Here is a 26,813-nt window from a genome sequence, read left to right as displayed (position 1 = left end):
CCCTACCCTCACCTACGGTCACAAGCGGTGGGTAGTGACGGGGAAAAAAAATTGCTAATACAAGCGGTGGAAATGAGCATTCACTGAAGGGTGGCTGGCCTCTCCCTCAGAGATAGGGTGAGGAGTTAGGCCATCTGGAAGGAGCTCAGAGTAGCGCCGCTACTCCTCTATATCGAAAGGAGCCAGTTGAGGTGGTTGGGACATCTGACAAGGATGACCCAGGACACACTGGAGAGCTTTTATCCCTCAGATGGTGTCTGCTTACTTGGCTTCTGCAAACTTAGGTGTCATTTATGTCCAAAGATACAAAGCATCAAATTCTTTTGCATTTATGATGATATTTGGAGTCAATAAATGTTCAAAACTCTGCTTTTTGCAGACTAATCACTGCAATTTCACAGTGAGCTGTTATGAGTGGTTCCTGTACATGTTTGTAAGAAGCTTTGTATACTGTATGTTTGTAGTTTTACTCAGTGTTTTTCTGCTTTAATGTTAAGAGTGCCGCGGGGCTGCCCTTGTTCGTGTGCACAAACTTGGCCAAATAATGATGATTCTGATTTTGATTATAGACTACAATCACTTCTCTGTGGCCATTTATTTATTCCATGGCTTAGTGCTCTGGCTTCTCATAGGGATAACGAATGATAATAACTATCTATTATGAATACCAGGCCCAAATGAATTCCACGCTACAACTCCTGAGCAGGGGGGATGATGGTGGTTTGTACTGTCAGTCAAGAAGAACGAAATTCAAGTATAACAGATGTTCATCTATAATATTTGTTACATGCTCTGCATGTGGTAATCATCTATGTATTGTCGTGTCACCTACCTATTTTTCTGTCTATCGCCTCCATCACCACCACATTACAATTTAGCATTCAACTTTTATCCAAAGTATAATTCAGATTATTACTCAAAAACCTATTTACTAACTTTTGATTCAGTTATCACTTAGCTTCAAGTAAACATTATTTGTGTTATAGTTACATGATAAAAAACAATTGGGATCATTTTAACCCCAGTATAAAAGAGCTGAAATTAACACATAACCAGCCACCCAGCGTGTCCTGGGTCTGCCCTGGGGCCTCTCTTACATGCTCAGCTCTCTCTTCACCACAACTAACTGGTACAGTGTCCACATCACTGGACCAATCCATCTGTAAGTCTCCTGCTGCACTCTCCCGTCCCTTGTGAACCCAGAGATATACATACACCTCTTTTTTGGGCAGCAATCCTTCCCATCCCAGAGTGGGCACTGCATTCCTTTCTGGCTGAGAACAATTGCTGCAGACTTGGAGTGTCAATCACTTCACATTCAGCTGCAAACTTCCACAGTGCAATTGGGACATCACTGACTGATGAAGCTAAAAGAATCACATCATCTTGAAAAAGCAGAGATGAGATTCTGAGTTCACCAAACCCAACACCCTCTTCCCTTCAGCCTTAGGCTGTGCTGCCAAATTCTGTCAAAAAGTATTGTGAACAAAACCAGTGACAAAAGGCAGCGCTGGTGGAGCCCAGCATCCACCAGGATGCTGGGTAACTTAATCCTGGCAATGGGAAACAGGCTCTTACTATGGCTGCACAGGGACTGGAAACAACCCACACACACACACACACACACACACACACACACACACACACACACACACACACACACACACACACACACACCATGCAGTTTAAGCACACAGTTTCCCTCATGCTTTGCTCAGGACATGCTGGCATCTTACCGGAGAAACAAGTAGCTGCCGTTTCCTTCCCGTCTGCCTTCCGGGACCTTTTTCAAATTCATTTTCCAGCCGAGCCTTAAACTGCCACATCAGCAGATGAAATTTTCCGTCACTAATTGCTGTTCGGATTAGTGCTGTGTAGCGTCATCATTTTTCCTTTTCATGTGTTGCATGACTACAGCATGTATCAGTCTCAGGTACATATAGCAATGTCTTGCATGCCCTTACCCCCTTTTGAAACTCTATGAGACTTTGAATTAGGCTGATTGGGAAATATTAAGTGAACAAAAAGTTTAAATGTTTGAAAACGTAAAGGTGAATTTGCAGATTTTGACTGCGACCCAAAAACATTTGTATTTTTAAAAAGCAGTAATGTAGTGACATCATTAGGTCATAAAAAATTGTAATGATGAAAAAAAAAAAATGCTGTGCGATGTAACAAAAACACACCTCTGGGGTCCACATGAACCACAGTCAGTGGCACGAGGAATAAGCATGAAAGCTGCTTTCATTTTTTCAGTAGTAAAATTGTACAAGTTTTACTAGTACTGCAGAAATCAGAAGTGTTATTGTATGAGATTATGTACACCACAAAAAAATCTAACAGCAAATTACAGTGAGAGATGATATGCTTCATTTTGTGAAACATAGACCCACACCCTTCATATCCTAGCAGCCAAAATCTTGGGTGGGCGATACCATGATAGTATTAATATGTGGTTCACGCTCATTTCTGCCTCATCATGATCTAACTGGTGCTGCTTAGGTGGGTCTCTGTACATGTATCTCTGCCATTATTACAGGAATCAATGCCCACGAGATGAGAACCCCAAAGACCAAAGCTTTTGTCTTGACAAGATCTCGTTTCATTCCAAAGAAACAGGTAAATTTAACTCAGCTAAGTTGTCTTTCAGCACAGGGACAAAGGGGGGAAGTCAGCAGGGAACCACCAGAAAGGAGAAGACAGGTAAGCACTGCTGCAGCTGAGTATTTTGCCAGAATTGTTATCAAACTTAAACTGAATCCTTACTCGAGTTTCCTTCATGATCTATAGGCGATTTATACTGTTTTTCGTTCCATAAAGCACTGTCAGTGGTGAGTGGGCGGGCAGGAGAGTGTGAATCAGAGAAGAGCAGCTTAGGTTTGCAATAAATCCTTCCTTTGCAGGTCACTCAAGTCCAGCCAAGACACGCACCAGAGGAGAACACCACAAAGAAAAACGTCTTCAGCAGTCCTTTTTAGCCACAGGGCTGCAAACTGAACTAATGATAGATGGGCTTGCTGGCTGGACTGAAGCCAGGAACACCCCGTTCCCAGGGAACAAGGCAGGAACCAAAGGATGCCCCTGCTTCACCTGAGAGCAAAGAGATAGCAGGAGAAAAAGTAAGAGAAGGGAGAGAGGAGGCAGAGCGATCAGGCCTGCAAGACCATGACGGTTTCATCTGTTTGTTTGTTTTTAGTGATTTTTATTTTTTTTGTTTTTTTTTAATGGTTTCAGCTAGGATGAGCTGGCCCTGCTTCTGTTTCTGTTTAATTGAGTTGTTCACACCCTGGAACTAGAGATGGCACGATACCACTTTTTTTTATGTCCGATACCGATATCATAAATTTGGATATCTGCCAATACCGATATGAATCCGATATAGTGTGTTTTTTAATCAATAAAACTGTTTTTTTAATATCTTGCTGCATTTTGTATAAGTTCATACTCAAGTTTAAATAAACAACAACACTAAAGCTATTCTGTTATACCTGTATGTAAAAAATACACTGCACCCAAAATATTTCATAGTTCAGCAACACTGATCAATCTAATAAACTTAAACCTACTCCATCCTTCCTATTCTGGTATTTTAAAGAGTACTTAGCAGAAATATTAACCAACCTAATTAATAGGGTTGCAAACTCCCAGCAAAAAAAAATAGGGAACCACCCCCCACCCTCCACCTGATGATGCTTAATCGATGTAATCAACTTTAATTTGTTGCAGTGTGAAAAAAAATGCACAGAAATCAATAATTTTTCAAGAATAATTAAATAGATTCAACATCTTTCTTCTACAGAATTGCAGACTGCACAGATGGTATCTTCCCAAAGGAAAAAGTACTATAGCTTACTAGGGTATATTAGCCTTAACAGTTACTATATACAGTAATGGACTTCTATACATTTTACATCAGATTAAAACTTTGGGTGTAAGATTCAGATAATTATTTATTAAAAGCTAGACATTTTAAATGAGAATAAGAAAGAAAAGTATGTCTTTGTGCCCCCTTTTCCCTGTTCATGCCCTATCGGCCCCCCTGGCTAAACTTTGCTAGATCCGCCCCTGCACAGTTACCAGCCGTCAGCTACGTAGAAAAGGATCCTGGTGTAGAAAGTAATATTAAAAAAATTCTAATGACAGCTTATCAAGGTTAAACGTGCAGCTGTTGTTCAGCCGCTGGTTTCCTCTTTCTGGTGCAAAGTGGACCAAAAACAAAGAAGATAGACGGACTCGCCGAGTTACGCCGTGTTGCAAGTTTTGTGAGGTGCTTTTTTGATATTTAATGGATCGGATTACATTTTTTATTTCTCTCCGATATCCGATCCAGTAATTTACGTCAGTATCGGACCGATACCGATACGTAATATCGGATAGGTCCATCTCTACCTGGAACAAAGGCTAATTTAGTGCAGAGGACCACATGAAATGAATGGTTTCTAAAAATGCCTGAAGGCTCTTCAGCAGGCTGAATATTAGCAGATGTTTTGAAACCTACTATTTATTCCCCACTCCAAACCCCTGCTTAGTGCTTTATGAATATTCAGACAAACATTAAAAGTCTGGATTAACAATTACCTGGTTACTCTTAACTGATAACTGCATGAATTCAATATTTATAAGATGTGCCTTACTTTCTTAACTCTTCAAAACCTTCCTCCAGTCATATTACATATTGATACTTTTAAATTTGCTTCTCTCATCCCTCACTGTCAAAAGAGAAAATGACACGCAGACCTCCATGCTCCAGAAAATAAGCTCCAGTTTTGAAGGTTTCAACTATAACACATTAAAAAGAAACAGAAGCTGTAAATTAAACAAAAGATGTACAACTGAAGTTTACAAAAAAACAGTTAATAGGTTTAATTTTGCTTGCCTTTAATCACCATTTGTGTCCCATTTGCTGTTAACAGAGGCTGCCTTGTTGCATAACTGTAATGTTAAGTAGTCTGGCATTTTGGTTTGCCAGATATGGTTCAGAGGAAATGTACATTGTCTCTGGATTGCATCTTCATCAATTCTGACATTATTAAAATGCCAAAACCCTAAAAGAAAAAAGCCACTGCTGCCACCTTTGATTGAAAACAGCGACCGCATGCTTCAACATAACCACAGAAACCATTAAATATTTTCACTAGGGAAGAGTGATGTTAAGCAATGCGAGAGTGAATGACAGGAAGTACAAATGTTAGAATGAAGATCACTGTGACATGTTTTTAACATTTGTCTCGAGGCTTATTTGCTGTTTTGAATGAGTAAACAGAGCTACGAGGTACGTGGTTTGCTGGCAGGAGGAGGAGGAGGAGGAGGGAGGACATCTTGCTTCTGGGGTTCCAGAGGGGGTTTAAAGATTAAACATGCAGCTGTATGTCATGAGAAATGGACTTCATCGAGTAAGCCGGTTGTAGTTCTGGTCATGGACCATTTCCTAAATCCTAAAAAAGCTGCTTTTAATGCATCTATGAAAAAATGTCTTTTGGTGCTTATGCAGTGCCTTAACAAATTAAAATAATATGAATTAATGGTTGTGGTTGCGATGTATGGCTTCAACTGTTGCTCCTCATGCGTGTTTGCAGTAATAATAATTCTCACTGTAATTTCGACCTCGCTTGAATGTGCAGAGGAGCAGCCAACAAGAACCATGGTCTTCATTCTGTAGAAATGTCCGTTAGCTGAAAACTACGGTGGCCCTGTGTCAAGAGATGTATTCTAAGACACTTCTTCAGCTGAGAGATCAGAGAGGAGAAACACACAGTTTTACTTGCATTCAAGGGCAGCCACAGAGCACCTGCACCTGGAGTGAGGGCTCCGGGACTCGCACTCTGCCACTGCCCTGGTCTTTATTTATACACAAGAAGAGTAATACAACAGTGAATACGTTTGTTCAGTGGAATGTTGATGCGTGAGCATGTGCGGATGTGTGTGTGTGTGTGCGCGCGCGTGTAGAGGTAGAGGAGAGGCTCCTCTACCTGGTACAAAGTGAAACTGCTTATTAAGCTCTTATCTAGCAGGTACTGCTCCTTCCCTGCATGATAACGGGTCACAGTGAATCAAAACAGTCTGAGTTATAAAGAGGTCATCATGCAGTATTCTATCATATGCAAACTTATATTATTAAAAGATTATACTGACTACTAAGTACAATTTTCTATTGACATTCCCTCCTGTTGTCACGTATAACCTTTAAGTGAGATATCAGTATGTAACATCTTGTTGTACATTTTCTGTCACATCATCATTAATTACACAAAGTCTTCATGTTCCAACAGGTCGGAGTCTTCATCATCATTCATCACGGCTATGTATGCAGCAACAGTGTGTGGAGATCAGGGAAATATTTTGCTGCTATTGTTTATAATCATCATCATTACCACTGCATTAATAATTAATATTGATATTGTATTCAGATGTTTAAACATACTGGCATCATATTAACCTTTGTTACAGGTGCAGTGATAACCACTTTAAACTGTTGAGTTGAATCTATAATCTTAAATGCTTTTGAATGCTTTTTATAATCTTAAATGTTTATATGCAGATTACATTGCATTATATGAAAGGCTCACCTCTGAGAATAGCCTATGCTAAAGTCCTGACAGGAAACGCAGGCTTTTGCAGAGCGTGCTTGCAAACTGCATTTTGTGCTTGCATAGGTTAGTTTGTTGCAGAATGTGCGTCTGCTGTTCCAGACATAAGCGAAAGTGGGAAGTTCGACAGGAAGCATCTGGCGTGGAGACGGAGAAAATGTTCTTTTCTAACTGTGTTAAAAGTTGTCAACAGAACATTTGTGGTTTTAACTTGCATGTATTGTATCGGATGACGCAAGAGGGGGCGTCAGTAAACATACCCTGATGCTATAAAACGATTGTCTTGTGTATTTTTGGGCGGAGATCTACAGCTGATGTTTTGCAGTGTACATCTCCCCACGCGTGTTCATTAAAATCATCGTTTGACTTAATCCGGCCGGACCAGTGTTGTTATTTGGAATTCCTCCTGTATCCCTCCTTAATATTTGAACCCTAACAAGTGGAAACAATTATGCGGTTAATCATGAGTTTTAGACATGGCAGTATACATGTTACAAAAACACAAAATAAAAGTAAAAATATTCCAACTCCAATGAGTAGTCTTTTTAGCACCTGTAGCCAGGAGCCAGTGTAAAGCCAAGAAAACCAGTCACTTGTGTTTCTCACATAGTCCTGATTTTGGGCCTGCTGGATCTGTCTCAAGGCGTTCAGGGCGTCAGTCATGTGAAGCGAGATCGATCAACTGCAGACCAGACAACAAACGACGGAGGCACCAGACAAGTGCAATCAAACGATGAGTTTATTAACACCGGAGAGGAAACATCAGCATATGGCTTCCTCTGACAAAAATACAATGGATGAGGGTTTTATAGCAGTGAGGATCACGCCTCCACATACACGTCAATACAGGTCAAAAATACATTGTGTGCAGTCATTGTTTACAGACAAGGGTACATCTTGTACATCTCTAATAACTATAAACAGACATGTAACTTCTCTTTTCTATAACACTTGCCTTTTAAGGTAATAAACTTCAAGCTTCAGGGTCTCTAAGGGCTAATAATTGACCCTCGTCACCAATCACTAAGTAGACAGAATTGGCGCAGGTCTCAAAGAAAAGCAGAAGACACTTGGGCCTTCGGTCAGGCCTGCTACTAGATTAATATGTGTATTGTAAGCATGCATGCAATTAACCTGCTATGTTCTCATCTTCCCTCAACATGTATCACCTGGACACTCTCACCAGTGAAGCTTAAAACCCTCTTGGATGGAACATCAACTCTAAACAAGCACAGTTATGCAATGTGTATAAAATGAACTCTACCTGTGAATAGAATGAATGTGATGACAAACATATTCAATGCAATATGAACCCTGTAAGAAATATTACTGATAAAATAATGCTGTAAAACATGTTCTTAATGCATTTATCATAAGGCAGATTATTTGGTAGCAATAAAAGAATCTCTAAATCCCAACACATGTTTGATGAGTGTACATTGTCTGGTATGTAAGTGCAGCAGGTGTTGTTGAAGAGGATGCAAAGTCCCCCTTTCTCTGCTAATATCATGTCCAGAGTACTCGATGTTGCATCACTGCGATCCGTAATGCATTGATTTCCTGTTTCTGCTGTTCGTTGATCTTGCACGAAGCGTTCAGGAAAAGTCCAAAACGGTAGTCCAGAGTTTCGATCCTCAGCATGTTTTTTCCGGTTCCCACCCAGGGGAACAATGCATGAAGTACTTTCTGTCCAGTAGTCCATAATTTGAGTTCCTCGGGTACGTCGCTTCCCCATATTGGGTCATGTGGTTGAATTTCGGGGAGTGTTGATCTTCTTTTCCGGCGTGCTGTAGAAGTGATGTTTACTGCGGTCATCCTGAAAGTGTGGTCTGACAGGAATATGGGAGCACATGTTCCTGTCCAGCCTGGGGGCAGTATGAAATACGCCCGTTGTCCACATAGCCAGGCCATTCCGTGCCATTAGATGGTCCAGCACCTTAGAACACACATACATCAACACTACATATGAGCGGGTGGAGGGAGGTTTGGAGTCTTCTCACACCCCCGTTCTCTGCGGCCTGCTGGAGCGGGGGGGCTAGGAGGAGGAGTTGGCCGTCCGACTGGGGTCTGGAATGTGGGGCCTCCCTGCTGCTGCGGAGTCGGGGCGGTCTGCTTCTCCCCACCGCAGGGAAAAGGGTAACACCACCTGGGTCTGGGTGCAGTTTCCCCCTCCAGGGGCAAGGGTACCTAGACCCGGTTCTTAGAGTACGCTTGGGGAGTGTGATTGTGTGTACAGTGTCTCTCTATGTCTGTCTCCACGTTGGTTGAGTGTGGAGTAATTGCTTATGAGAGCATGAGGGTGGGAATGGATGTTTGTATCTGTGTGTGCCTGTATGTCTGTGTCTATATGTCAGGTTGGGTATCAGATGCCACCTCTCTGGGGACATCTCAGGCCCTCCAAGGTGTGGAGGCCTATCTCCCCCACCACTTCCCCTGCCGGTGGCGGACACCCTCAGACATCGGTGCGTTGGTGATTCTTTGTGTCCGGGGATGGGCGTCCAGGTACACACCGGCTCACTCCTTGGTAGCTGCTTGCCGGGGCCTGGAGCCTGGGGCTCGCTCGGGCCACTTCGGGGGTGGGGTGCCCTCGGCCTCTCGGCCTGGGGCTCGGTCACTCAGGCACAGCTGGCTGCCGGCGGAGCTCACGGGCACGTCACTGCAACCCCCCTGGCTTCTGCTCCGCGGCTGCTGAGTGACCCCTCATCTGGGACTCTCCTCAGCTCTTTCTGGGATAGTGGCGCGGCTGCCCCTCTGTTGGTCTTCCTTGGTCTCTTGTGTTCTGGGGGCCTCTGGATGTCTGGAGTTTTGATCTCCTCCATACCTGCTTCATGCCCTGGAGGACGGGGCAGTGGCCCCCCACACCCTCTAGCAGATCATTACATGAAGGAACCTTTTAAAAACAAGCGCGTCCATGCTCACAGGTGTACACACGGGTGATAACACACACAAACTATACCCTGTTTGGCTCCTACCTCAAAGCACACTGTGCTCTGTCCTGTGACAATAACCTGACGGACCAGTTGCAGGAACCCAAAACATGGTAGGCGTGTTTTATCATGATTCGTATAATACTGATGACGGATTTTTAGGCTAATAGTTACGCTAACACGCTTACCTCTCATCTTTTCTTTCCTCACAAAACCGATAGATCCTCCACTTCTTTTAAGTGTCTCCCAGCACAATTTTTTAGCATATTTTGGTTACTTGCAACTGGTCCGTTGGGTTATTGTCTCCCCGGAAACACTTCCCTTGTGCTTTTGGAAATCTGTTTTTTCCTATTTCTGTTGTGTTTTGTGTGCTTTTGCCGTGTTTTTGTTATTGCTGGTGTTTTCTTAAGTTGCAGTCCGTTTGGCCTCCCAGGGCCACCGTAGAAAACCCCTTTGGTAAATTAAATGGTTTTGAAATTAATCACAGAAGAGTGCACAGTTAGTGTCCTTGTCATGAGACCAAGAGAATGATAAACCCGCGCGCAGAACACTGAAAAGTTCAGGAGGTTTATTTACAGATTGTTCGAAACAGAGGAAGGTGCTCTGTAGAAGGTGGTGTAGATCATTCTGGCGGTCATTGAGCACACACACAGGGAATTGTCACTGGGTTTGCACAGAAACACAGGTTAAAATTCAAAACAATACCTGATGCACAGTCTTTGAAGAAAGCTTACTGTTCTTTGAACTCCAGGGTGACAGGTGAATTTAACACATCACGTACGTTCTGGAGATCTAACTTTGAGAGGATGGTGACTCAGGTTATAGACACAAGTTGGTCAAAGGTGACTGGCAAGTCTTTTGCAACCAACTCACATTTCGTCAGGTTTATCAGGTCATGAAAGAAAGCACCGTGAAGTGCTTTTTCCTCCCATTTGGTCTTTTAGCCAGTATCGCATCCAAACTAGTTCCTTTAATAAACACACTTTTAAAATTGTTAACAAATTCAGCATATGACGCCACGTCATTTGGATTAATGACCACCCATCCCTATTTAGTGAAATCAGTGGCTTTTTACAATTCATGGGCGAAGGGTTCAGGTGGGTGCAGTGCTTTCTTAGAAGGCTCCAGTAGAGCAGATGGAGGAGACGGAGCAGAGATGTGAAGGGCTGCAGATGTAAGGGTTGGGTTTGTGCACATGTGAATTGCATCATTCCACCAAATTCTCCTACGTTTTGGAGCAGGATCTCTCGATTCAAAGTAACGCGATAAAAGACATGTTCGTGTTCATTCAGCTTTTCTCCTAGGGACGTGATTGTGTCCTGAGGCGATGGCTCCATGGTGGTCAGATCGTTCTGTCATAAGACCAACAGAATGATAGACCCACACAGAACACTGTGAAAACTTCAAAAAGCTTATTCACAAATTATTAGAGACAGAGGAAGTTGCTGTCTGTGAATTATAGAGAAGATGGCAGAGATATTGCTGGCGGTATGTGGGCGCACAAACACACACACCATCACCAAGAAAGCATGAGGACTTCTGCAAACCCTGGGACGTCCGCACAGAAACAGGCTAAAATCCAAAACAGAGACTGGCGCAGATAAGAAGTAAGACATTACCAGGAGAGTGAGGCATAACCAGTGAGTTAATCAGCAGATCCGGTCACAAGTTGAATGGTGGCAATGCCAGGAGGAGCCTCCTCTCTAAACAAACAAAAAAACACAGAGAATTAGTTATTATCCAAGCCCATGTTTTAGCTTGTGTGAGTCATGTGATGTATTTCTGTGATGTATAGACAGTAGAACAGCACAGACAGATGCCAGCATAGAGAGAGAGAGAAAAAAACACAAAAAAAACAACGCAACTGTCTGTCATGGTCCCTGTGCCTCACCAGCTGATCCTGTTTTAGGCAACATGTGTTTTGTTGTTTTTTTCTCTCTCTCTCTCTCTCCCTCTCTCTCACCTGCCGGGGCGGTGCTCATTATGGGCTCCCGCCCCTGGCCCACGCACCTGCTGCCTATCGGGGTGATCGCAAGGCTTATTTAAGACAGCAGCGCTGTGCCACTCGTCACTGGATTGTTGAGCTATCAGCGTCAGTCACTCTACTGTTTGTGAGTTAAACTCTGTAAAGTTACTTCCGTCTGTTCGCCGTTAACTCCAGTTTCTGTGTGCAGATCTACCCCGGACCTTTCCCTGCCTGCCTGTTATCGTGTGGACGAGTGAGTGGATTTGTGTTGCCCCGTTGTGGAGTGAGAAGAGAGAGCCATTGGAGTGTGTCTGATTCCCGTCCTTCCCTTCACATGCCCTGGACCCCTGGACCCCCCTCCCCTCCCTCCAGCACATTGTAAATAGTATCACCTGGTGTCGTTTGTACTAATAAACTGTCAACTCTGCTAGGATTCCCGGTCTGCGCCTGAGTCCATTAACTAAAACGTGACACTGTCATTGATTTGATCATGCGAGAACATCAAGCTCTTGGTTATAATCTTATTAAATGATCTGAGATGAAAGATGGCACCAAATTAGTGGTTAAGAAGGGAGGTGATATTTCTAAAGTGAAAATATGGAGAGAAAAAAATGCAAAATGTGATGTATATGTAGTCCAGTTATGATATGTGACTGTCTACAACTGACTGAGTGTGTAAATGTGGCACAAATAAATTTCTCTCTAGTAAAAGTACAGAACAAACATCATCTCCTATAAAACACAAATACTGTATTCATTACTTGTATTCATCAGAAATATTTATGTCATAAAGACTAACTTAATTTTTCCATTAAAAATTTAATTTTCAGTGCAGACAGACACGAACAGACTACCAGGTGACAAGACAGCGACTATAAATTATCCAAAAATGAGCAAGAAGTAATTAAATCAAATTAATTAAATTTCTGAGGGAAGAAAAATATTAAAACATAAAAATATTTTGTTTTTGCCAGAGTTTTTAAACGCAGGTAGAAATGAATGAACTGGGTTCATGTGTGTGCTTTACTGATTTACTTGTGCTGTAATGTTATTATTATTACTATTATTATTATTATTAACATTATTATTATGGCGGTTACAGTGCATTGTCAAACAGGTTTGGCCAACACTGCAGAAATAGTTGCAATTGAAGGAATTGTTGTTTACAAGAGGTTTGTTATGGGTCATTGTCAGAATATCACATATTTATGTATGTGGTGGTGCCCAGTTAGAACAACCACTGTCATGTGAAATGATACACTGCTTATAATTTTAATGTGTTTACTCCCAAGTGATTCAAATTGTTGATCTGCCGTTTTATACCGTGGCCCTGAGAGGCCAAACGGACTGCAACACCAGCGATAACAAAAACGCTGTAAAAGCACACAAAACACAACGGAAATAGGAAAAACGAAAACAGAAATGGGAAAAACGAAAACAACGTGACTGTTGTTCCCAAAGCTCACGTTACTTCTGCAAGTGTGAAATAACAGCTCCATCTTTTGAATTTGATGATAAATGAACACGTACTGTCTGAACTATATCAAATTGTGTTTTCTGAGAAATCAGTGGGAAAACAAAGATGTTACCAAGTGCGTCCCCAGGCTCTTCAGTGAGACCGAGAGAAAAGCATGAGAATAAGAACAGCTGTTATTCAACCCTGTCATCTCACGAGGAACATCCAGAGAAAAGTTGCACTGTGCCAACTCATTTCAGCTGTATTGAGTATTCCCGTCCCTCAGCGTCATACAGGGAACACTCAGCACAGCACATAAAATATCTTCACTTCCAAAATTTTTCCTCGAAGTCTGAAACTCCAATGGCTCCTCGTGACTATAGATGCACAGCACACGGACATACACAAAACAGATTTCACCACCTCCGAGACTTGCTTCCAGGAATATTTATTTGCTATTATTCAGCAAGAAACCATCTTTGTGTCACAGACTGTTGTCTCTTAATTGCAATAAGCTCTTTGATCTTGACATCATCGAACTATCAATCAACATTTAAACATCTTGATGGGACCACAGCAGCTGTGATGCCAGTGATGCCCTCCAAACACCAGAGTTGAGGCCAGAAAAGTACAACGTATGCCACTGGGTGATGAGACCAACCACCTGCTTTCTGTACCAGGACACAGTCTCGTCACACGAAAGGAAAAACAAAGCACAGCCACTGAAAAGACTAAACTAAAAAACTGGTTATTTGGACCTGAAAAGAGATAAATAAGCATAATATCTCTCTATTTTGAGCCAGAATAAAAAAAAACTTAATCAAGGAGAGACTCACTGTGAACAACGTGAAAAGGGCAGACATGAAAAGATCGATCTCTCCCCGTCACCCTCGCTGCTGTCCCGCCCTGTCTTAAATCTGCTACCATAACCCCTGACCCCAAGAATTCGACCATTAGCAGCCTCGGTGACTTCAGACCCATCACTCTTACACCTGTGGGAACAAAATGCTTTAAAGGCTGGTGCTTCAACAGATCAAAGAATAACCCCCATCAGTCTGCTGTAAAGCAAGCAGATCCACCAGTGATGCCATCTTCACTGCTCTCCATATTGCTCTTAGTCACCTGGAATGCTTTGGATCTGCTGTAAGAATGCTCTTTGTCAACTATACCTCGACTTTTAATACCATCATCCCTGACATTTTAGTGAATAAGATGGGTTGCTTCTCCCTTTTGCCATATACACACGCGACTGTACTCCCACCCACCCCACCAATGCAGTACTAAAATGTGCAGATGTCCCCGTCCCCACCTTTAAATTCCTGGGAACTCATATCTCTGAGGATCTTTCATGGTCAGCTAACAGAACATCTGTGATGGAGAAAGCTCTTAAGGGTTCAACGGATGAGTTAACTGGAGGTGAGGCTACTGGTGAGCTTCTGCCGCCCTATGGTTGGGAGTGTGCAGTCATTTGAGATTACTGTGTGGTACGTCAGCTGTAGTGTGGCTGACAAGAAAAGACTGCAAATGGTGTTAAGGTCAGTGTAAAAAAAAAAAGAACTATAGGATGTCCTTTACCCTCTCTGGATGAGACTGCTAGCTCTCGATGTCTCACCAGAGCAATAAGAATCTGAGACTGCCTCATCCTGGCCACCACTCGTTCAGCCATACCGCCCTCAAGAAGAAAGTGCAGAAGCATCAAAAGTAGAACAATCAAGAAATAGCTTCTTCACATGGGCAGTAAAGACACTAAATGCACACTCCTAACACTGATAACACATGGTATAACTCTCAGATCCAATAATTTGGTTGTGTGTGATTTAAGCAACATGTCTGTTTATTGATGTTTATTACTTTTTGATGTCTGTTTTTATGACTTTTCCGTTTCATATGTCTGTGTTTCATCGTGTTTTTTGTCCCGTATTAATGCACCATCAGATGTAACACTCTGCTCATCATACAGTATCTGCACAATGAGAATAAAAATCTTATCTTATGTTATAACCTGGTCAGCAGGTGAGGCTATGGCAGAAATGCACCTACTCTGTGAATTTAGTGGGGAGCATTCATTTATCAAATTGAGTTCTGTAATACATTTTATATATATATGTGTATATATATATATCTTTAACACTAGAAGATCATGCACATGGATCATGAGCATGGTCCAGGTAAGACTAGGTGGGGGAAAGCTTCATGATGTGGTGGGGTTCATTTGCAGCCGTGCATAAAAAATAAGGCAAAGGTGGCAAGAGGTGAATGAATATGTTAATTTCAGGGGAGGCTCTTAACCTTCATCCCAATAAAGCCAACCCACTGAGAGCGAGAGAGAGAGAGAGGGAGAGAGCGATCTCCACTGAGCTCCGGGAAGTCCACAGTGGTGTCGGGATGTATTTAAGCACCATCTCGGTTTAACTTTGCGCGGTACATGCTTAACCCGATAGTAATCCAACATTTTGAGGGGTTTGTGTTTTTTCTAAATTCCACATGTCGGACATGCTCTGAGACACTGGTCGGACTCGGACTTTACTCCTGTGTTGTATTTGGCGACCTGCAGGTTATTTTATTTGGTCTGAGCATCGCCGCCGGAGCGCAGCGGGAGCAGGACAGCCTCACAGCCTCAGGATGAATGTACCTGCCGTCATGTTGCTCATCCACTTGACCCACAGTCATTTGAAAGGTAAAGACCCTTTAATGCATCCAATAGGTTATTTCAATTATTCTTCGTGCTCTAAACAGATTCAAACTTTTTATTTTTTGTTCATGTGCCAGCATGTGTGACGAACAGGAGGGAGGAAAAAATCTGCACAGCATTATTTACACTGTTAACTGCAGGACTGAATCCACGCGCTTCCGTTTCAGAGTCTCGTCTGTCCTGCTGTGAACTGAGACGGACTGAGGTGTTATTACTGCCGCAGAGGGTGAAAAAGCCTAAAACAGACTGCGAGTGTTCATTTCAGTGTGAGCAGAATGATCTGAGAGAAACAAACAAAGACCCTAAAATTCAGGATGCGCTTCGGAGGCAGTGATAGGCTTGAATTTGCATTACTGATAGTAATAATCTGTGTAAGCGCTAAATTGCTCAATGGGACGAAACTGTATGAACCAGTGGGAAATATTAAAGTATGAATTATATTATCTTTATTCTCTGACAAATTCTAACAGTTCGTGCTATGCTTTAATCTGATGTTAGTGCTGGAAATGAAATATAAAATTGCACTCACGCACGTCCCATTACATTTACTCCACAACTTCCCACCCCGAGACTCATCTTCGCGTCTCCTATAGAAAAGTTTGACTGTATGATGTTATATACGTATAAGTGCAAGCCTAAGCGCCTAATTAACTGTTAGAATAATCACCACTTACTAATATGAAGATCAAGAAATTATGTGTATTTTATACTGTAGGTTTTGTTTTTTTTAAATAAAAGGGGGAAATTAATAATGAGCAGCGATAACATCATGACGGAGGCATGTGTGAGTCAGTAGGCGGCAAACAAGAGACCACACAACATCCACACTGCAGGAAAGTATCAGCTGCATCTCAATATTTCAGTTACAAGAGTTTATTTAATACATATTTACAGAACGGACCACATTTTTTACATTTTAATTCAATGTCCATGACGCTCTTGAGTTTACTGACTGAATCAGTATGAGTCATGGATCAACAAGCAGCTGACAGCACAGGTTGCACGAGTCCTTCCCTCTGTCTGGTCAGGCATATTTTTGTGTTAGAGGGCTCACCTGCACTACAGATGTTTCCAGTTGTTCAACTGCAGAAAATACAGTGAAGCAGAAGCAATAATTCAGCCAGTCGTGAAACCCTTTACAGTTTTTACGATTCAGTATTTTGGGTTAATTTATGTTTTGTCAGTGTACGCTGACAGAATTTACAGTGATGTGAATCAGAGGCTCCTCAGCTTATCTCAAAATCATGCTTATTTTTAAGATTTGGAGAGAAAAGCTGCAAATTGAAGCAGTTTTGATTTTATTAATATCTTTAATATATTTACAGATCTGAATAAAATTATCATTTGAGTGCGTATCGGTGTTGATCACCTGATATTTGACCCGTTGGTGACTGAATAGAAACACTCGAGGTGAACAGACAGCACAGAGGCAGACATGATGTCACTTTGTGTTCTTTCTCCACTGCTCTGTTTATCTGTGAATGTTCCCTCCGCCTCAGACAGAGGTGTGAAATTAAGTCTTTCTTTATGGTTACTGGAAGACTCTCGAGACATCGGCATACACTGTTCTTTTCCATGACTGCCTGAGTGGAGGTGGAAAATTTGACAGACGGTTCTCTCAAATGTGGTCATATTTCACGTAAAGCAGGCTGTATCTGTCATTCTATGTTCATCACAAAAACAGAACAGAGTGTGGATCCATTGATGGAAGTGGCCTGTAATTCATCCACCACAAACAACTCAGTCACCAACAATTGAACATGAATTAAAACATGAGTGCAGTGCGGGGTTATACTAAACTACATGAATTTTGAGCGAGTAAGTTCTGGTTTTAAAATCAAAGAATGAGATCACAAACTTAAAAGAATCATGCTGTGAAAATAAATTTTCCATGATCCTGATTTCATCTTTTTTAAAATATTTATTACACTTAGGTTTTTCAGATTATCAAACAAATTTTAATATTGGACAAAAACGTGCAGCACAAATACAAAATGCAGTGTTCAAATGCTGATTTTATTTATTAAGGGAAAAAAGTTAATCTGACCGTGTGTGAAAAAGTCATTACACGGCATGTGATACCAACAGTCAAACATGGTGGTGGTAGTGTGATGGTCTGGGGTTGCTTTGCTGCTGGACGTCTTGCCGTAATTGATGGAACCATGAATTCATCTCTCTACCAGAAAACCCTGAAGAAGAGTGTCCAGAAGCTCGAGAGCACTTGGGTTATACAGCCGGTGAACTAGCCTAAACAGCAAATTCACTTCTGAATGCCCCCAAAAGAAACAAACAATCAAAGTCTGCACTTAAATCAAATTCAGATCCTTTGGCATGACCTTAAACAGGTCGTTCATGTTCAAAAACCAACTAATGTGTCCAAATTAAAACAATCCTCCAAAAAGAGTGGCCCAAAATTCCTCTACAGTGACGTGAAAGACTCATTGCCAGTTATCCAGTTGCAGTTCTTGCTGCCAAGGATGACACAACCAGTTCTCTGGCTTAGGGAGAAATTTCTTTTTCACACAGGGTCAGTTAAGTTTGAATCAATTATTTTCCCTTATTAAATGAAATAATAATTTAATAAAACCTGCACTTTATACCTACATGGGTTAGTTTGTCTAATATTAAAATTTTTGATAATGTGAAACACGTAATTGGGAGAAATATGCAAAATATAAGAAAGAAAGGGGAAAAATGCAAAGAGGTGTTGTAGTTTATTTTTTAAAATGTGCTGAAATGAAGTGAAATAGAATTTTGTTTTCAGGTTGTATGTTTTCCCCTGTAAGGACTTCAGGCGAGACTGAGACAGTTCACGGGATTGGGACCATAATTTCACATATTATGGTCCAACGAGTGATTTACAGCTTTTTAAATATGGACAATCGATTTTTTGCGGACAATCAATTTTTGGCACAACACTGGATTAAAATGTAAGCGTCGGGAAAAAGTGAAGCAAAATGCAAACTGAGCAGTGTCTGGCTGCATTTCAATGCAAAGCTGAGTGCAGAATTTATAGAATTAGGAGCTGGCTACAGTGATACCTGTTTTTATTTTCAGCTATTTTCCATTGTGGAGGACAAAAGGTTTCAAACTTCTCCAAGCCTGTTTTATGACTACTGTTAAAAAAAATAAACAAAAATAAAAATAGAAAACTGGACAGTCTGAGAAATTAGCTGCCAGAACTTATTCTGTAATTTTGCACATTTATTTCTTACAATTTAAGTCCAAAGAGTCATGCTGACAGATTTCTTTTTTGTAACAGCAGCTTTTTCTTTAATGTTTAGAAAAACAGTTAAATATGTGACTTCTTTACACAGGAAGGAGAGTTTCACTGGTTCGGCCACTTAAGATCAAAGCAGGCTGTATGTGGCCCGTGATATAAAATGACTGACACCTCTGGTATCGAAGTACTGAAACAGGCATTCACAAAAAGAAGATGTCACAGCTACATTTCACTTTCTCTTTTATTAGTTGCTGCTTTTAGCCTCAGTGTCACAGTCCTGGCAGCCTACAGGACCTCCGGCCACTAGGGAAAAGTGAGTATTCCTCGACTGGCGTCAAAGAGGGTTCTACGCTACAAACTTCCCTGAGACTGCTTTGGTTGGTGTCAGATTGCTAGGGCTGCCTGTAGTTTGCATTGAAGATGGCAATTTGCTTCCAAACACCCACTGACTAAACACCAGCGAGCAGTAGTAAATCTAAAAAAGCCTGAAACTTTCCATAAGCCCTCACTATGTGCCTGTCACACTTTTATTTTAACTATATTGTTTATTTATTGTAGATTGGACTATTTTTTTTCTATTATTTTTTATTCTTGTCAACTGAATGGAGAATTATCTCTTTTCTTTAGCAACCAGTGGTTACTAGGAAGTTACTGACTGACCGGGTCTTTAGAAACTGATTTCACAGCGACTGCCAGGATCCCGAAAAACCACATACAAGTGGTCAGGGTATACAGGAAAGCCAATTTTTTCCTAGTAACCACGATGACTGGAGCCTTACATGGTGTGCATTTTAGCCAAAATCAGATGAGTGGGGATGTCAAACATGAAGTTTTCTTGTAATTTGTTTCTTTTTGTTGTTTGTACATGAGTGGTGTCAATCATAAGGTTCAGGGGCCAGAATTGACCCTCAGAGACTCAAATCTGGCCCATTTAGAAAATGGGATCAATGTGAGCTGTATGTGGCACTCGATTTAAGATGAGTTCAGCATCCCTGTTCTACATATTACATAAGGCATGCAAAGAGCTTTGAGTGCATTGTTCTTCTTAATATTTATGTTGAAAATCAATTGTTGCATTGTTTAAATTGCATGTTTTCTATCGCAAATTCTTACAGTACTGTTAAGCACTGTTATTAAAACTCTGTGGATCAGGGCCCACATTTTCTGACATGACACAAAGAAAACGGGGATTCGGTTTAAAATATGAGCCCTAAGGAAAAACTCCTATTTGGAGAGCTCATTCATCAAGTCAGGTAAATTTACTTACACTGTAGGTGTACATAGCAACAAGCTCACATAAACAAAGATTTTTTTAAAAATGACAGTAACCATTCAAATGAAATAACAAAATAAAATTGTATAAACGCCCTGGGTTAAATTTATAAAAGGGCTTAAATAAAAAATAAATTAGAGACCACTGAGAGAAATTTTTGGGAGGATGACCTCAATGAACTGAAAGAAAATTAGGGAATTAAAATATCCGTAACATATTGTGGATTTGATCGGCAGAGGGCTTTAAAAACTGTGAAGTCTTTTCTTTATTCCCTGGTCAGTCACATTCACTTAGGATTTATGCCTTCCATTGAGTGTGTTTTCTTTTTTTATGCTTTATGTGCAAAAAACAACAATAAAAGCTGGTGGATCTAGCTTATCATTACACATTAATAATAAATGATTAATAAACCATGTGTGCACTGGCCCTGTTCTCTGGCACAGTGGGTTTGAAGTAAAACCCTGACTCGTTGTTTACATCTGTATTCTGATGAGAGCGAGGACATTCAAAGTGAATGTCAGCATTTTACCTCACTGTGTCATGATGCGAAGAGATGAGTTTGGACCCAAAATGCAGACTCACAAGTAAATACAAAAATACAACAAAATATAAAAGGTAGGGATGGACCGATCCGATATTACGTATCGGTCCGATACTGACCTAAATTACTGGATCGGAGAGAAATAAAAAATGTAATCCGATCCATTAAATATCACAAAAGCATCTCACAAAACTTGCGACATGGTGTAACCCAACTCATGAGCACGTCGGAGCGGTATGCGTCACGTGATAGAGGGGCTGTGGTGTGCGAGACCTGTGGGGGGTCTGGTTGAGCATTCGGAGCCTGGCTATGTGCTTCCAAACCGGCATTTCATCTCCGAGAAAAGTGTCCCAGAGAAGTAAAGCAAGTGTGTAAGTTCATCTCTCAATGTTTGTAAAGCATTCCCACGTTAAGCTTAACAACCGATATATAGAGCGACTGCCTCTTCTCCCTCCCTCTCCTGTTGCTACTTGAAATCATGACACTGATCAATGATCAGCTAATCGGCTTTTCTGTCGTGAGTCCCTCTCTTCTTTGTTTTTGGCCCACTTTACGCCAGAAAGAGGAAACCAGCGGCTGAACAACAGCAGCATGTTTAAGCTTGATAAACTGTTGTTAGAATTTTTTTAATATTACTTTCTACACCAGGATCCTTTTCTACGTAGCTGACAGCTGGTAACTGTGCAGGGGCGGGTCTAGCAAAGTTTAGCCAGGGGGGCCGATAGGGCATTAACAGGGAAAGGGGGCACAAATAAATACTTTTCTTTCTTATTCTCATTTAAAATGTCTAGCTTTTAATAAATAATTATCTGAATCTTACAACCAAAGTTTTCATGTGATGTAAAATGCATAGAAGTCCATTATTGTATATAGGAACTATTACGTCTAATAGTTAGTAAGCTATAGTACTTTTTCCTTTGGGAAGGTACCATTTGTGCAGTCTGCAATTCTGTTGAAGAAAGATGTTGAATCTATTTAATTATTGTAGAAATATAATTAATTTAATGCATGTGTAAAACAAATGCACAGAAATCAAAGTCGATTATGTCGATTAAGCATCGTGAGGTGGAGGGTGGGGGGTGGTTCCCTATGTTTTTTTGCTGGAAGTTGGCAACCCTATTAGTTAGGTTGTTTAATATTTCCCCTAAGTACTCTTTAAAATACCAGAATAGGGAGGATGGAGTAGGTTTAAGTTTAATAGATTGATCAGTGTTGCTGAACTATGAAATATTTTGGGTGCAGTGTATTTTTTGCATACAGGTATAACAGAATAGCTTTAGTGTTGTTGTTTATTTAAACTTGAGTATGAAGTTATACAAAATGCAGCAAGATTTTTTTAAAATAAACAGTTGTATTGATTATAAAATACACTATATCGGATTCATATCTGTATCAGCAGATATCCAAATTTATGATATCGGTATCGTACATAAAAAAAGTGGTATCGTGCCATCTCTAATAAAAGGCAACAAACTCTGGGAAACTAGAAACACTAGGAGGGGATGGTAACTAATGCTCTGTCAAGGGACAAAGGGAGACTCAGACAATAAATACAGAGGCGGGTGATTAGGGGAAGAGGAGACACATGGGCACACAGCTAAACTCAATACACTTAATGTCACAAAACAGAACATGATGCGCACAGGACAACAGACAGAAACTGAAACTGAGGCACACAAACTTACAGAGACAAACCCAACCTCAGGGGTCATGACTTAGAGAACTCCTAGTGCTGGGCTCAAGCCTAGAAAAATGGGAGAGTTGCTTCAGGAGTGTAAACTCAGTGCCAATTCAAACATGCAGATACATCTGCTGTGGTGACCCGTTGAGAAATAAGGGATCAGCAAAAAATAAAAAATAAAACTACCTTGTCAGTTTTCAAGAATAATTTCGTAACTCGTAAGATTACAAATGGATTCGTGCAGATCCCAGCTGTTTGTGAGCTCTAATACCACCTTATCTTAGACATAATCACCTGTCCACTTCAAATAGCAGCAAATGATACAGTTGTTTGCTTTTTGTTTTCTTTTATTTGGTTACCTTTCATGTTTCAGATGACGGAAACACTTTGGCCGACTAACTCGCTGCTTCCCTCTCTCGATGACTCAGCGTGTTCATTTTCATGCATGGCACGGATCGCTTCACATCTGTGATCACTGTGCCATGACAGTGTAGATGGTTATTATTTACTCCCACTGTGTTCATCTATAGAGAAGTGAATATGACAAGAACAATACAAAATTGTAGATAATTGATGGGGAGTTTCTGAGGAGAGAAAGATGAGTCACAAATGTGCCTGTTTTATTGCTGAAACTTTGAGAGAACTGCTTTGATTAACAAAAAATAATATTTTGAAATGTTCACGAGTCTGTTTTTACACAGAGTTCATGCTAAAGCAGCTCTCACTGATATTCCTTTAGCGTTTTAGTATAATGTGTGTACATACTGGAGCACTGAACAGCTTAAGGAGCCAAATGTGTTTCTCAGGACTGTGTTTTACATCCAAAACAGCCAATAAAATCATGTATCTTAAGGTTGAAATGCTGCACATGTTTTATGAGGTAATAATGCTATGTTTGGAAATTACATTAGGAGACAAGAACACTCTGGGTTTTAGGGCTTTAACGCTTTATCTCCGCACTCTGACTCCTGTTTATCATCAGCATGAACAAGATGAGACTTTGGCCTGTTTGAATAATCCCAGTAATTGTTTCACAAGCCCACAGACCATCAGGCTCATTGTTCATTAGATAAAATCTATTTTACATGTTTCTGCAGATTGATTCATTTCTGCCCTGCTGTTAATATTGGTTAAGCATTTTAACAGAGTGAGTTTCCGACCTTAATATTTTTCTTCGGTATCATGATCAAGCAAACAGCTTGTGAGGCTCTAGTGAGCAGCTGCCATGATTAAATAATGGTAATAACAGATAATAAGTAATGATAAATGGTAAGTTAAGCCCCAGCAGTGCTGTCTTGCTTTATTTTCCCCATCTCTGTTCCTCTTAATGAAAGCAGGTAACACTTGATCTATTTTGTGTAGAAGAAGAGACAAAGTGACAAATGCAGAAAAAGCTGATATCTGTTGCTGGGATAGCCCAGAGAGATTTCTGTGTTTGCTGAACCAGCTCACGCTAAGAAAGCCTGTGGATTTGTCACTCTTGGTTTGTAGTATACCTCTTTGGTATGAAAAAAATAAATAAATACAAACTGCTGAAGCTCAAACTGAGCAGCAGAATGTTGGAGTAAAGGTGATTTAAGGGACTTTGAATGTGGCACAGTTGTTCGTGTTGGTCTGAGAATTTCAGAAACGGCCGATCTGCTGGAATTTTCCCACACAACCATCTCTAGGGTTTACAGAGGATGTTCCAAAAAAGAGGGTTAAAAAAAATCCAGTGAGCGGCAGTGCTCTGGGGTTTTGTAAATGTCAGAGGAGAATGGCTAGACTGCTGCGAGCTGATAGGAAAGCAAATGTAATACAAATTGGTTACAACCAAGAATTTTTGAAAAGAAAAAAAGGGACTACATGGCTAAGAACAGGAAATTAGGCTCTAAATTGCACGAGCTCACCAAAATTGGACAGGAGACTCAAAAACTGTTTCCTAGTATGATAAGTCTCAATTTCTGCTGAAACATTCAGATGTACGGTCAGAAATTGGCATTAACAACAGGAAAGCGCGTATCCATGCTCCAGGCTGCTGCTGATGGTATAATGGTTTGATGGTTATTTTCTTGGCACACTTTGGGCCCATCAGTGCCAACTGAGCATTGTTTAAACTCAACAGCTCCTGAGTGTTGTTGCTGTCCCTTCATGTGTATCCATCGGCTGATGGCAGCAGGATAACCCACCATGTCAAATCATCTCAGACGGGTTTCTTGAACATGGCGATGAGTTCACTCTACTCAAATGACCTCCACAGCCCCCAGATCTCAGCTCAACAGAGCATCAAGAATGTGCAGCCAAAAAATCTGCAGCTAATAACCCCCTCTGACAAAAAAATACTTCAAGACAGAAGATGGAAAAAACCACTAAAAAGCCAATGTATATTTAGGTTTGATTACTGGTAAAACTAATGGACAAAAAAAACAAAAACACGTAAAAGACGGAACATTTTGTGATGTTTTTATGTGAGGAAAAGGTCTGCATTCAGTAATTCATGTTTCTTTACAACTGGCAAAAAATAAATAAAAATAATGAGGAATTTCTTTCTGGTTTGTTTTAAAGTACGTCATGCTAACTAAAGAGTCATGTGTCTGACTCACTGTGGAAGACCTTAAAATAAATGAATTCTCTGATCAGACACGATGGTTTATAAGTCGTTATGCGTGGGACACAGATGCAAAAGAAAAAAAGCAGTCTAGTCACAGATTTAATGATACCTTTGATGGATTCATTAGGGGTGTTTTTGAAATTGTTTTTAAAAATACACAGAAAACCCTCAGATTGATGAATTCTTTATGGATTTTATGAGTAACTTTGGTCTGCACCTGACGGTTTTATTGCCTAGAGCTACACGAGTTGATCTCTCCAAACTCACAGGGATCAGTGTAATAATATCAACCAATTTTCATGTCTTTTAAATGTGTTTTTGCATTCTTTTCCTTTTTGTTGTGTATTTTAATTCTTATCTGGATGGATTTGCACCTTCTTCCTCTCTCTTTCTCAGCTCTGGAGACCAGCGGGGTGGAAGGAGGGGTTAGATGCCCTCTTGGCCAATTCCCATGTGGAAACATGAGTGAGTGCCTCCCTCAAGTTTTGCAGTGTAATGGACACAAAGACTGTCCCAATGGAGCTGATGAGAGACAGTGTGGTAAGTGTGAGCCAGTGTAACAGTGGTTATAAATGACCAAAGGCGGTATTTACTTTTAAGGGAATAGTATGTTGTTTATTTTATTATATTTTCTTATTTTTAAATATACTTTAGAATTTTTGAATAAACTTTAGATGTTTGTAGTTCGCATTTTATGAAACATTGACCTAATGAAATGAAAGTTTGGCCTTATTTGACCTTAAATGAGTCGACAATTCAGGTTTTGACCTGTGATTTCACTTCATATCTGTCTTTCTTTCAAGGTGACACTAAAAGTTTTAGCAAGAGAAAGAGAACGACCTGCTTAGTCAGAAATATCCTGTAGTATAATATTATACAATAAGCTTAAGGTATTCATGTTTAGTTATTTATAAATCAGTACCTGTTGTCCATTAACTACTCCTACTTAATTTTTTGTATGTTTAAAAACAAAGGACAAAAATAATATATACCGCATTCAATACTAGCATTAACGACTAGCAGGTTGTTTAGTGATCATGTACAATCCGCGCTTCCTGGTCGAAACTACACTGCGTTCATTAAGGATATTGTCTTCTGTTTTGTGTTTTAATGCGTTGGATCTTGTTCTATTTAACATAAACAACTGTCTAAAATAGTCAGTGATCACCATGGTCCTCTCTGGGTTTTTATTACCCCTATTCATCTGCAGCGCATTTTAAAGCTTAGTTTTTAAAACCTAACAATGTAACTACAGCTGCTCACAGTTTGCCTGACACCAAATATTTGAATGGTTCAGAAAAGAATCACTTTGAGGCTAACAAAGATTTGAATGAGTATATGAATGTGAGGATCAGGACTTTTTCATAGTGAGTAATCTAAAACCTGCAGCAGTATATTAATGACTAACCCTGTGCTGTCGATGTAGCTCAGATGTTCACCTGACTGAAGTTTGGTCTGTTTTCAACATCTTCTTCCTGGCGTGCGATTGCATTTGTCTCCACCTATCAGGGACTCTAACTTTTATTGGAAATAAAATCTATGGGAAACAGTTAGCATTTATACTCCAGCTTCATTGTGCTAATGTGTTTATATTATCCTAACCATAGCTGTGTAGCTAGCGACCACGTAGCACACCATCATATGCTAGCTAGCCCAACTTCAGTGAACCTAAAAATGTCACTGCTGTTTAGTTTTCCTTCTTCATTTATGTCAGAAGTGAAAGCAGAGCTATATGTTTTAATTTTTCTCAGTCAGAACATGGTATATCATCTTAAATAAAAACTAGCAAGCTAACTCCCCACTAACTTCTAACTCCGTTAAACTTCACAATCCTGTTTTTCATGGATGCCTGGATGTTAAACTTGATAGTTACACCT

At 40.6% G+C, this 26,813-nt stretch overlaps 1 protein-coding gene across 2 annotated transcripts in view; it reads left to right on the top strand.

Annotated features, from left to right (window-relative positions):
• Positions 1-15,281: 15,281 nt before the first annotated feature.
• Positions 15,282-26,813, top strand: part of rxfp2a (relaxin family peptide receptor 2a) — a 43,969-nt gene continuing 32,437 nt past the window's right edge. Inside the window, exons 1-3 of one of the 2 annotated variants that reach the window (XM_005463254.4) lie at positions 15,282-15,396; positions 15,491-15,613; positions 25,333-25,476. In XM_005463254.4, coding sequence (XP_005463311.1) covers positions 15,559-15,613; positions 25,333-25,476 — 199 coding nt within the window. In that variant the 5' untranslated portion in view covers positions 15,282-15,396; positions 15,491-15,558. Of the gene's footprint in view, positions 15,614-25,332; positions 25,477-26,813 lie in introns of both variants that reach the window. The other variant, XM_013266129.3, reaches the window with a different exon arrangement.

Source organism: Oreochromis niloticus, linkage group LG10 (genome assembly GCF_001858045.2).
Source record: "Oreochromis niloticus isolate F11D_XX linkage group LG10, O_niloticus_UMD_NMBU, whole genome shotgun sequence".
Lineage (NCBI taxonomy): Eukaryota > Metazoa > Chordata > Actinopteri > Cichliformes > Cichlidae > Oreochromis > Oreochromis niloticus.
Note: the sequence above shows the minus strand (reverse complement) of the source record. Positions and strands in the feature narration are given on the sequence as shown.